The 11,954-nt window shown below is 38.5% G+C and overlaps 6 protein-coding genes across 6 annotated transcripts; 2 read left to right on the top strand and 4 right to left on the bottom strand.

Moving 5' to 3' along the window:
* Window positions 1–93: 93 nt before the first annotated feature.
* GCK72_019847 (uncharacterized protein) lies at window positions 94–1,066 on the bottom strand (the record flags this gene model as incomplete). The annotated part of the gene is made up of 4 exons (XM_003116224.2): window positions 94–373; window positions 454–666; window positions 751–879; window positions 978–1,066. 4 exons carry the CDS (start codon window positions 1,064–1,066, stop codon window positions 94–96), a joined length of 711 nt encoding a protein of 236 aa, XP_003116272.2.
* Window positions 1,067–2,386: 1,320 nt separating this feature from the next.
* Window positions 2,387–4,275, bottom strand: GCK72_019846 (uncharacterized protein; the record flags this gene model as incomplete). Its single annotated transcript, XM_053733258.1, has 6 exons — window positions 2,387–2,463; window positions 2,650–2,827; window positions 2,877–3,062; window positions 3,863–3,929; window positions 3,975–4,109; window positions 4,157–4,275. 6 exons carry the CDS (start codon window positions 4,273–4,275, stop codon window positions 2,387–2,389), a joined length of 762 nt encoding a protein of 253 aa, XP_053582171.1.
* A 992-nt stretch (window positions 4,276–5,267) lies between these two features.
* Window positions 5,268–6,762, top strand: GCK72_019845 (uncharacterized protein; the record flags this gene model as incomplete). Its single annotated transcript, XM_053733257.1, has 6 exons — window positions 5,268–5,632; window positions 5,675–5,809; window positions 5,852–5,918; window positions 5,969–6,049; window positions 6,427–6,604; window positions 6,650–6,762. 6 exons carry the CDS (start codon window positions 5,268–5,270, stop codon window positions 6,760–6,762), a joined length of 939 nt encoding a protein of 312 aa, XP_053582170.1.
* Window positions 6,763–7,081: 319 nt separating this feature from the next.
* Window positions 7,082–8,174, bottom strand: GCK72_019844 (uncharacterized protein; the record flags this gene model as incomplete). Its single annotated transcript, XM_053733256.1, has 4 exons — window positions 7,082–7,199; window positions 7,643–7,768; window positions 7,814–8,029; window positions 8,074–8,174. 4 exons carry the CDS (start codon window positions 8,172–8,174, stop codon window positions 7,082–7,084), a joined length of 561 nt encoding a protein of 186 aa, XP_053582169.1.
* Window positions 8,175–8,891: 717 nt separating this feature from the next.
* GCK72_019843 (uncharacterized protein) lies at window positions 8,892–9,536 on the bottom strand (the record flags this gene model as incomplete). Its single annotated transcript, XM_003116046.2, has 4 exons — window positions 8,892–8,980; window positions 9,027–9,327; window positions 9,376–9,474; window positions 9,522–9,536. 4 exons carry the CDS (start codon window positions 9,534–9,536, stop codon window positions 8,892–8,894), a joined length of 504 nt encoding a protein of 167 aa, XP_003116094.2.
* Window positions 9,537–11,052: 1,516 nt separating this feature from the next.
* Window positions 11,053–11,602, top strand: GCK72_019842 (uncharacterized protein; the record flags this gene model as incomplete). The annotated part of the gene is made up of 2 exons (XM_003116246.2): window positions 11,053–11,082; window positions 11,132–11,602. The coding sequence occupies 2 exons, from the start codon at window positions 11,053–11,055 to the stop codon at window positions 11,600–11,602; spliced, it is 501 nt and encodes a 166-aa protein (XP_003116294.2).
* Window positions 11,603–11,954: the final 352 nt, after the last annotated feature.

The raw sequence follows: 11,954 nt of genomic DNA, 5'->3' as shown, positions 1-11,954 counted from the left end.
CACTAATGAGAGCGAATTTCAAAATGAGTTTTTAGAAAAAATTACAGAAAATATTAAATTTTCAGAAAATTTAAAACATTAAAATGAATTGTATCAGTTATCGACAGCAGCGGAAGACTGTGCATTCGTCGCATTCGTCGACACTTTGGATATGCTCACTTTGCTCCGGCTCCATGCGAATTGAATTGATTTTTGAACTTCTCGGTTTACACATAAGTAGATCACAGAGTTGGATGAACAATTGAGTGTCACCAAGACAGGAACCACTGAGAACCATTCGACTTGTCCTGCTGGGACAATATGGGGAAGAATTTCGAATAGAACCCAAGTGAAAATGTAGAAGACAGAAATGAACACGAATTGGAGGAGGTATCTGAAATAGAAACAAAATAAATATTTTGAAACTCGAGATGGTGCAAGTACGCTCTATTGACAAACTATGCGCAGACTCACTTGATATCTTTGTTTGCTTTGTTATTCTGATTACTTCGAACGTGTGACACTTCTTTATATGAATTTCGAATTGAGAAAAACACAGAAATGTAGCACAACGTGGATGTGCTTGTACAGAAGATATCGTATGAGACTAACATCAGATTGGAGTATGAATACGAATTGTCTGGGTTGACAAACATGAAGGACATTATTGTGTGGTCGGAGATAAATCTGAAATGATTGAATTGAGACGTTTGCGAAACTGCGCTCTAAAGATAAATTTCGAAGTTCGTTGGAGCGTGGATTCTGACTTACACACAGCATGGGAACAGATATTGAGTACAGACTGCGGAGAAGGTGGTTATTGAAATGAGAATCACGAAGAGCCACATGGTAAACTTGAAAGTAAAGATGTGATATTGTTTCAATGTAATGATGCAGAATCTGGAAAACGTGTGTTCATGGACTAGTTTTCACGTGGTTGGTTTTCTAGGCCACGTATGTTTAGGCCCTACAGTAATCCTGATCGTGATGAGACCCACCTGTTGGCAGCCATTACAATCTGTACGAGACACTCCATATACCATGCGTTAATGAAAATCCATCCAAAGATGACAGCTAGTTTGTTCATTCTATCTCCCGTGATTACGTAGCGCTGAAGATGTTTCAAGTTATACGAGATCACGTTACGGTATGCATTAGATTTTACGACAAAATGCGTACAAACTTACATCAGCCATAATCGAGGCGGAGAGGTAGAAACAAGTGACGAAAAGTTGAAGTAGGTCAGAGATGATATTGAAGAAAGCAATGATATAAACTGAGCTTTTCTTGGCAATGAAGGCGAGACGAAATACGGGAAAAAGATGAGAAGATTCAAGAAAATGGAAAAAAGGGATAGGGAGAATGAGCCCATTCCCAAGTACCATTTCAGATTCATTTCCGCTTTTTTCTGGTGTGCTTCTAAAACCCGTTTTATATACCTGAGGAGACAAGGAAATCCAAGAATTGAGACTATTGTTTTTCGTGTCCCCCACAAATTATTGTAGTCAGATATGGAGGTGTGAGTGGTTACTTGAGAAGAAAATGAGGGGATGACACAATTGAGATGGGGGACAGAACAATTGGAATCAATCAGTTCAGAACACAAGAGGTGATTCAGATGAGAAATTAGTTCTGGTTTGTGCTTCATCGTTCACATGCATTCAGATTTAACAAAATGCGTTGGAAAGTTTGTGAAACTGAAGAACCGGTTGACTGATATTCGGCAGCTACTCAAATTTTTCCACTCTTGATAATTTTGATCTTGATAATTTTGAGTAGCATTGTTTTCATTTCTTGGAAGGTGAACAGAAAAATATTTGAAACACGAAGAATGACTGAGTGGGTTGTCGGTACTTATGGATTGTACTCAATCGGGAGATTCTTACGACGGACCATTCCGCATGGAAATATGGAGAATTCGTAGAAACGTCTCATGCTAGTTACAGATGATCACAGCTGTAAATTGTTGCTGAACCGGATCTTCCACAGTAACATTTTCAACATTTGTTTTCATCTTTGAAAAGATTATCGTTTCATCTAACTGTTTGTTAACTTCTGATTTTGAAACTCTTCTTCAAATGTTTGAAAAATTACATTCTGGTTTCCAGTTGTTATTCCTAACACCGTATATTTTTCTGAATAAGTTCCAGTCCATTTCATCTAATCATCAACCACGGTATGATGCGTCAGTATCGTGCTACTTTGTGTTACTCATATATCGCTAGACGTCCTCATTGCAATAACAATAACAAACAATTCATTTCGACGACAAATTGAAATGTTCCTATGAAATCACTTCGTGATTCATTTTTCATTCGACTCAGATACCATTCTGGTAATAAAATTTTTATTCATGATTTAGAAACACATGTTTCAAAAATTTCACAAAAAATAAATTAGAAAAGATTTAGAAAGTCCTCTGTGAAAACGCCTCCTGAGTTGTTGACTTTCCACGGAGCATACTGGAAGGATTCTTGAAGATACCTGAAATAAGAACTCTTGATTACATTCATAAACATAAATTTCTAACTACGAATAGCTTTCCGATAGTCAGATACAATAAGCATGAGAATGAGAGAATCAATTGGTGGAAAAAAAAAATGTTGGATGGATGTTTGAACAGACCTGAAACCCTTTATACTTAGATAATACTTTTTTACAAAGACATACCCTTGATAGCGTTCCGATAGTCAGATACAATAAGCATGAGAATGAGAGAATCAATTGGTGGATAAATCGAGAATGAGCAAACGATTAAACCAGTTGGAAGACTCCATTCGAGATTTAGAAAAGGGACAGTTAGAATTGCAACTGCTGGAATGTAGAACGTCAGTGTAGGAGACGTTATCTGGAAATGTGATAGATTGACCGAAAACAGTAAAAGATATTGCGTTTACCTGCAAAACTAAACTCTTGAAGAATTGTTTCTGTAGTCTTCTATGTGTTTCTGATACATTTTTCAGCATTTCATTCATTTTGAAATGCATTTGCAGACCACAGACAATCAGAAATTGAACCCCGAGAATTGCAATGCTCGCAATAATGAAGATCAAACTAATCCAGCGAAGATTTCCGTTTCCATCCTGAACGTTAAGCTTCAGGTTTTAATATATACTTATTTTACCAGTCGGTTCACGTCGCCTAACGGCGACTAAACCTCCTTCTCAACACCACCCTTCTAGGTGTTACGGTGAATCGCGCTTGGAATCATCTATTTTTTCTGAATCAGATGAAATCAAAAAATCTTTCACGTCGTCACTTTTTAGAAAACGGCCTGTATCTTTTTATGACGTGGACCAATCCGAAAACGGACGACACGTTTGGAATCATCTATTTTTTCTGAATCAGATGAAATCAAACATCTTTCACGTCGTCACTTTTTAGAAAACGGCCTGTATCTTTTTATGACGTGGACCAATCCGAAAACGGACGACACGTTTGGAATCATCTATTTTTTCTGAATCCGATGAAATCAAAAAAATCTTCACGTTCTGACATGGGTTCGAACCAACTAACTGTAGTCAACGTTGCTTAACTTGCCAGATCGGACGCGGCGAAGCAGCCACCTGATCCATGCGGCCAGGACAAATGGCGGCCGGGGCGAGGAAAGAAAAGGCGACGCTTTGCCGACCGTCTCTCCCCCTTTTCCCCCTGCCGAATCTCATATGCTTTATCAGTGTTTCTGTCTCAGAAGACGTCATTTTAAGAATTTTGAAAAAAGAAAAAGACGGGCATCGAGTGGTGAAAATTTCTGATCTTTTGGTCTAAATTTGAAGAAAATCGGTTCAGTAGGAAGGGCGGTAGGATCGGCGAACCACAGACAAACATACAGAATCTGGTGTTTGTTAATAGTAAAGATTTTAATAAATTTAAAAACATTTACATAAGCGACAACCGCGTAGCCAGATATCTGGTTTACATCTAGATTATAGTGTTCTAGCATGACGTTTCTGTAAGAAATTATTAACATCGCAGGCTAAATTTCATTATTTAACCTCATATAATCCCTTGAATAGTCATCGATTCTTCCCAAATACAGAACGATTGCTCCTCCAATAATTCCAGAAAATATTGACCAACTCAAAAGAATGATGAGTTTCCATCCTTTGAAGAAGCTAACCAACGGATTACTGTAACACAAACAATTATTTCATTACAATTTCTTTTCCAAAGAAACCTCATCATAGTCCAATATATGAACACAAAAAGAACGGTGAAAAACGAAACGATAGAAACGTAGACTCCAGAGTATGAAGCAATCAAATAAGTGGCCACTTCATTTGACCACTTTGCCATGTTAAAATTAATCATTCCTCCATTATACGAATGGAAAAACGGGTGAACCAAGAACTCAATGAAAGAGAAAATCAGGCAGAGAACAGAGAAAACTATCAAAAGTTCTTTGTAAGTGTTGTCGATTTGTCGGGTATGGAATACAGTAAGAAAGATGAAGGATAGATTTAATACTACTGTAGATATGAATCCGCATGTTGAGAAGATATGCGCCACGTGGTAAACGGGAAGAGAAGACATTCACAAGGAATCGGAAGTGTTCTTTGAATGAAATGAAGAAAGAAACTGGATGAAATGTTATATTGTAGTGGTGTTTTCGTTTCTTATTATGTTCTATGAGATACAGACGTCAGGAGTAAACCAATGATATTTTTTAAAACGAATGTAAAAAAACAAGTATCCATGTTGACTGGAAGCATCAAATTCCTAAAATGCATAGTGGAACAGTCTTCCAAGGTAAATCTTCAGGGACAAGGATATCAGGATTTATATAAACCATACTTTAATTTCATTTCTTTGACAGAAGATTTCCGAATATTCATCTGTCTGTACTGAGTTATGACTCCAAAACGTTCACATTCTCAAGTAGCTTTATTCTGAAGTTTTCTCCGACAATCTATCCACCAATTGATTCCCTTATTCTCCTGTTTATTGAATCTGACTATCGGAAAGTCATTCGAAGTTTGAAATTTATATTTATGAATGTAATCAGAAGTTCTTGTTGCAGATATCTTCGAGAATGTTCTTGACGACAAATCGATAACCCACGACCCAGCGTTCTCACAGAGAAATGAAGGTTTTTAATTATCTTTTTTGTCTGTCAAATATTCTTTTACAACTCCTTTACATAACACAAACCACATAAAAAGTTGATAAAATATGTAGATGTTCAATAAACAATTATAACGGAAATTAATCTGAAAAAGTTACATCGGAGATCTGAAAACAAGAGAAGAACCAGACCTCACTTTCAACCAAAAGTATTCTCCACAAGAATGTCATCTCTCCACATCTATCACATGGCTAGCCATTTCTCAACTTCTGGATTCGTTGCTACAGTAGTCCTCAATTCCACGTTGATATTTCTCACTATATTCCATCTTCGACAAATCCATAAAACGTATAAAACATTGCTTGTGATATTCGCTGCACTCTGTTTGATTTTTTCTTTTATCGAAATGTTGGTTCATCCATTTTATCACTCTTACAATGGCGGTTTGATTAACTTCAATATGGTTCGATGGGAGGGATGGTCTGAGGATTGGATTACTGTATTAGTCGCTTCGTATTCTGGAGTTTATGTCTCTATCGTTTCGTTTTTCACAGTCTTATTTTTGTTCAGATACTGGACAATGATGAGGTGAACTCTGTTGAAACCACACTAATAAAGCAATCGTTTCAGTAGCCCTCGGCTGGAAACTTTCAAAGGATGGAGAATCTTAATTCTTGTTAGTTGGTCAGTAATCTTCGGGATTATTGGAGGTGGAGTTGTCTTGTATTTCGGATGGATTGATAGCTATTCTAGAGATTATATGAGGTGAGTTTTGAATTCTAGAAGATATCATGACCCGAATTCCAGAGATGTCATGTTGGAACATTATGATCTAGATGTAAACCATGTCTCTGGGTACACTGTCATCGCTTATGTAAGATTTAACATTGTTCTAAACATCTCTGACTACAAATTAAAATTCAGGACCAGAATGGAAACCTTCGTTGGAACGCTTTCGGATTCTCATTCGGTATCATTTTCTTAATGGAAATCCAGTTTGCTATTGTGGGTTACTGTGGATTCCATATGCATTTCAAGATGAATGATATGCTGAAAAATGTATCAGAACCGCATAGAAGACTTCAAAAACAGTTCTTCAAGAGCTTAGTGTTGCAGGTAAAATAAATTAAAGAGTCTGTTTGTTTGTAGTGAAATGTATTGGCTAGCTTTCAAGAGAATAATAATTTCTATTTTGATAACTTCGTTTTCTCCACTTTTTTTTAGATGATATGACCTTTGCGGCCGGAAATGACTTTCCGGCCAAACAGTCTGCTTCTAGAGTATTCTTTTTTATTGTTTTTAGTTCAAAATACTGTCTAGGAGATTGAAATAAGTTATTGAAAGTTCTAATACACTCCACCTCGTTTCCACTTTGTTTCCAGATAACGTCTCCTACACTGACGTTCTACATTCCTGCAGTTGCCATTCTAACTGTCCCTTTTCTAAATCTCGAATGGAGTCTTCCAACTGGTTTAATCGTTTGCTCATTCTCTATTTATCCACCAATTGATTCTCTCATTCTCATGCTTATTGTATCTGACTATCGGAACGCTATCAAGGGTATGTCTTTGTAAAAAAGTATTATCTAAGTCTAAAGGGTTTCAGGTCTGTTCAAACATCCATCCAACATTTTTGGTACGAAGACAACAGTCACTGTGGCCAGTCATGGAGTCGTGTTTGCTACGAGAGCAATGGTTAAAAATGCTTGGGTCTCATAATTTACAAATGAAGTTAATAAACAAAATAAAAAATTATTTATGCTCCCATATTTTCACAAGTTGTGCAGTGCTGACAGCCGTAATGAAGTTGTTCTGAAATTACACTTCATCCACGTGTCTCAGTTACCGTACTTACCTTCTTCTTGATTCCTAACATAGTTCCAACCGTATTCCTATACTGACCAGACATCAAAAAACAAATCAGACAATGAATAATAGCATTGAGAGTGAATATTAAATTGCATATGTGATTGACATAAGTGGCTATGTACCTAGAAAATTGAAAAGTGTCAGACGAGATGAAGGGCAAGTGAATGGGTTACAAGTATCCGAGTTCTGTGTAAGCGACTTGAAGAACAACAACTATTCCAATCGGGAGTTCGACAATGAAGAAGGAGAATGTCATGAAGATTACGAGACCTGTTGTTTTGTCGCTTCTGAAGAATGAGAGTTAACTAGCTGGGCTATTGAAAAAAGTACTATTAGACAAAACTCACTTCTTTCTCTTCATAAAATTTGCGGTTATCCTCGTTTACCTGCTCTTTTTATCTCGATTATCAGAATAAATGTGAGCAGAGGCAGCAGTATACATGGAAGTATTTTGGTTGCAATACCATTTAGAAACATATAAATCTTTCCGAATAATCCACCGAAATCTGTGAATAGTGCTGATGGAATTTGAGTGTACACTTTTAGATTAGGTATCTCTCCATTTGAAATTCCGCATTTTTTCGGTGGATTCCACATTTTTTCAAATATAATATCGTATCGAAAGAAATAGATTACAGTGAATGGAATACTGCCTAGAATACACCAAAAGAACGCTCTGAATCCATAAAGAGGAAGTGAAAAGTGTCGATATTTGGTGTTAGTCCAATACTTCAAATTGATATATCTGATAAGAGCCATGACTACACCGAGCCACGTGGAAGAGCGACGGACCAGTTCTCGTAGGTTTATGAAGACCCAGTAAACGTACATTTGGGTGAGAGGGAGTGGGTGAACACTGAAAACTTGGATTTGTCAAGTAAGCGATGCAATAAAATCTAACCATGGATCAGTGTCGTCCTCGTTATAAATAATCCAACTGTAGATAATTGTTGCAATCATTGCCAAGAGATCACATGTTCCAACTCCAATCATAATTGATATAACTGATGTTGTTATCATTGATTTTCTTGTTAAAATTATCAAATGGAAGAATGTGACAATCAAGCCGAGGATGGCAATGTAAAACTGAATACGGATAGTTGGATGAGAAGCAAATCTATAAAAAGAGCTCCCTTTATATTTCTTGATTTAAAAACTCACTCGAAAACTTTGAGAACATCTCTCAAAAACAACTTCGAAGAGTCATCTGAATCCGGAAAGAAATAGTTTGCCTGCTCGTAAATCGACGTAGTCGTTTCCATTCGGAAGTGACTTTTGGCATAAGAAAGCAAAGAATAACAGGAAAAGCGAGGTGGTCAAATAAGTCAAATAAGGAAATTATTGTGCCACAATAAAATTAAAAAATGAACAAATCATCGAGGTGTTTTTTGTCAGCATTAAATAGGAACAACAAATGATCTGAACTTGGAAAATCGAAAACTTTCTCACATATTTTCCGTTGTGTGAAAACAGAAATGGTTCTGAAAATTAGGAGTTTTCATCATTACGTCTAGAATATTTGACTTGTTTTTGCACATACTAGGAATGTTTGAAGAAGTAGAGAGAAACGCGGCGTTGTTCTAGTTCCTTATAATGACTGAAAAATGACAAAAACAAACGAAAAACGAGAAGGGGTGTGTGCAAATTTGCGGTATTTTATATGTAATGTGTTCCATTATTCATCCGCATTTGAGTAATTCTGATCAGATTAGTTATTGCTGAAAAGTTGAAAATATCTGGAACAAATCTTATTGGTTTATAAAAGTTTTATCCTGAAAATATATGTTCTGGAACAAAAATTCTCGTTTTCAGAAAGCACAGCTATTTCCTTTTAATTGATACGCCTAACCGGAATATGATTTGTTCAAGCACCATTTTTCGAAAAAAGAGAAACATCAAAATCAAAAATGTTGAGAATAGTTGTATTCAATTGTATATTGTGAATTCGTTCTCTCAAATTAAAACAGGTGTTTCTGGTATCACTGAGCGGGTGCTGCTGATGGAGTCGTTCCAGTTGCAGGAGCGGTTCCAGGAGCAGGGAGAAACACAACCGGAATACGACGAACACCTGAAAACATCGATTTGTAAATTTCAAGTGACTCATCTACTCTCACCTTCCGCATCTTTCAATCCACTCTTCCAGAGGGGCGGAGCAAGTCTTGCACTTGGAGAAGCAGCCTTGTGATAGAATGCGAAGTAATGTCTCTTCTCCATTTTCTCCTTGTCACTTGTATTTGCATTCCAGATGGTAATAGTGGAACATCCATTCGGATTGACGAATGCAACTGGTGGCTGAACTCTGAACACTTCAGCAGATGTACAACGAACTTTGTATGTGATACGGTGTGGTAATGGGTTGTGGAGACGAAGAGACACGTATGACGGTTTTCCGATTGGAGTGAACGGAAACTCGACCTAAAATAATTGGAGATTGAACTGATTAAATGAAAAGGATTTCAGTACTTTGTTCATATTCAACGACAATTTGAACTTTGGCTCGCCCTCTTTATTGGCCATTGTCTCCTCGGTGCTTGGTCCGGCATCTGGGAACGGAAGTACTTGCTGAAAGAGTATTGGCGTCAGTCAATAGAAAAAAGGATAAAATTTACGTTAGGAGGAGCCATGGTCGACGTGTTGAGAATGACAGAATGAAGAATAGTGATCAAGGGAAATGAATGCAGAGATACGACTTTTTTCGTGTTTTTTTTCAGATTGTTTACGTGGAAGGTGAACAATTTTTTGCGTTGTGACGTGTTTGTAGAATCAAGCAACAGGAACCTCAAAAAAGAAAAATTCCGAATTCACAGCAAATTCAAAACACATTACTTTATTATCAAACAAGTACAAACAAGTTAACATTTCTTCCGTTCGAGTTGTGCCTCCTACTCTCACTGCGGTGGAGGAATCGCTCCAGAAGGATCCACGCCTTCAGGAGTAGGAGTTCCTGGAGTCGCTACTTCTGGTGCTGGAGCTGGAGCACTTGAATCAAAGAACACTGGAGCCAGAGCAACTGGAGCGTGTTCAGTTGGAGTTGATGCAGGAGGCGGAATCACTGGTGGAGGAGGTTCAGGAGTAGAAGGAGCACTCGGTGGTGGAGCTGGAACTGGTGTGTTTCTTTCAGTTGGAGCAGTAAGAGGTGTCTTGGCAGCAACAGAAATATCGGGAGCTGTACCTGGTTTGGTCTCTGGGAAAACAGTTGCAGCAGCAGGAGACGGAACAACTGGAGCAGGAGTATCTGGGACTGAAGGAGTGATGGCTGTTGCAAGTTCCTTGGATGATTTGGAGCTCTTCGAAGACTTTTCAGCTCTCGATTTCTTCGCTTTCTTCTCCTTCTTCTTCTTCTTCTTTCTCTTATCTTTCTTCGCCTTGGTTCCAGTTCTTGTTCCAGTTGTTCCAGTTGTTCCAGAAGTTCCAGACGTTCCGAAAGATGTTCCAGATGTTCCAGTTCCACTCATCGACGAAGTGCTCCCATATCCACTTTCCATTGGTCCTCCAAAGTTATCTTGAGACTGCGTCTCTTTCTCCTTCTGCTTCTTTCGATATAAGAAAAACATGAATCCGGATGCGGACAATGAAATACAAATCGCCACGAAGCCAACGACTATAATGACTGCCCCAATAGTCACATCCATCTCCGTCGTTGTTGGTGGAGGAGTTGGCGGAGGGGGCGGAGGAGGTGGAGGCAATGATGGCTGCCCCGGTGGTGCCGTTGGAGCAGGTGTTGCTGGAGGCGGAGGTGTCGGAACCGGCGGAGGCGGCGGTGCCGGAACAAACAGTTGAGTGATGCTTGTTGCCAGACTGAGCAACGGAGGGATGAAACCCAGCCACTGAAATTGTCTAATTTGTTGTCATGTACAGCACTTTTTATGCAGATGAGCTTACCGCCATATTGATCGATTGAAAGTAGTTGTGACTGTCTCAAGTGTGATATTGAGTACTGATAGAGAAACAAAAAAACACAAAGAACTCAAGTTGACCCTGTACGACGAAGCTCTAAAAAACCGGGTAGCACTAGTCTAGAAACCAGTAGAGCAGTGCATGCCACTAGAGCAGGGCACCTTATAAAAGGAGATGTTGAAAACAGTTACCCGCAACTGCTACTGAACTTTCTTCGACGTCTTCTCTGACTTCAGGACCAACATGTCGAAATCTTCTGTCGCCGATTATGCGGTACGTTCTTTTCTAGTCGGAAATAATTGGTAATTTGACGTTTTTATAGCCGATGGTGTCTTCTGGTTTCAATATGATCGGAAATATCGTTGGAAGTATTTTCGGTCAAAAAGTTCCACCGCCTCAGATTCCTCCACCACCACCTCCACAGCCACCCATTATGGTTCCGGTACCAGGACCTCCAGGACCTGCAGGAGAACCGGTAACAATTATTGAATACAGAACCCATCCACCACTCCCGCCACCAACTGCTGCTCCGGAGACGTTGACCTACCTTGGTATCATAGCTATTGTCCTATGCGTTCTCTTCTTGCTTGCATGCTCCGCTTCTGGCATCGGATTCTTCTTCTGGCAAAGTCAAAAAGCTGAAAAAGAAAGAAGATCCAACGAGAGAACATCCAGTGATAGTTATATGGAGAGTGGTGGACGTAGACGACGTCGTGGAAGTCGTTCGAGTTATAGTGGAACGAGTGGAACACGCACTTCCAGAAGCACTCATGGCCGAACGAGAGGAAGATGAATAGAAGGGAAATGAGACTTTACTTGGCAATTTTTTTGATTGAATTCAAGTTTTGTTATTATTTTTTGTATGAAAAATTTATATTTAGAACTTTGAATTTTTGTGGAAAAAAGATGAGCTACAGTTGTTCAGGTTAACAGTTATGATCAACCAGGCAGATAAAATAAACTCTAAACAATAATTCTTGAGTCCAGAAATCATCAAAACATAAGTCCATACCGAAATAAATAGTTTTCAAATTTTGGAAAGAAAATGGGAAATGTTTGAAGCTCTACATTTTCCGACTCTAAAACTCTTCAAATTTGGAACGCAAGATATTACTTACAGCTGAATAGCTGATATCGGTTTGTGC

The sequence above is a fragment of the Caenorhabditis remanei genome, chromosome V (assembly GCF_010183535.1).
Source record: "Caenorhabditis remanei strain PX506 chromosome V, whole genome shotgun sequence".
Lineage (NCBI taxonomy): Eukaryota > Metazoa > Nematoda > Chromadorea > Rhabditida > Rhabditidae > Caenorhabditis > Caenorhabditis remanei.
This window is presented reverse-complemented; position numbering and strand designations above follow the sequence as displayed.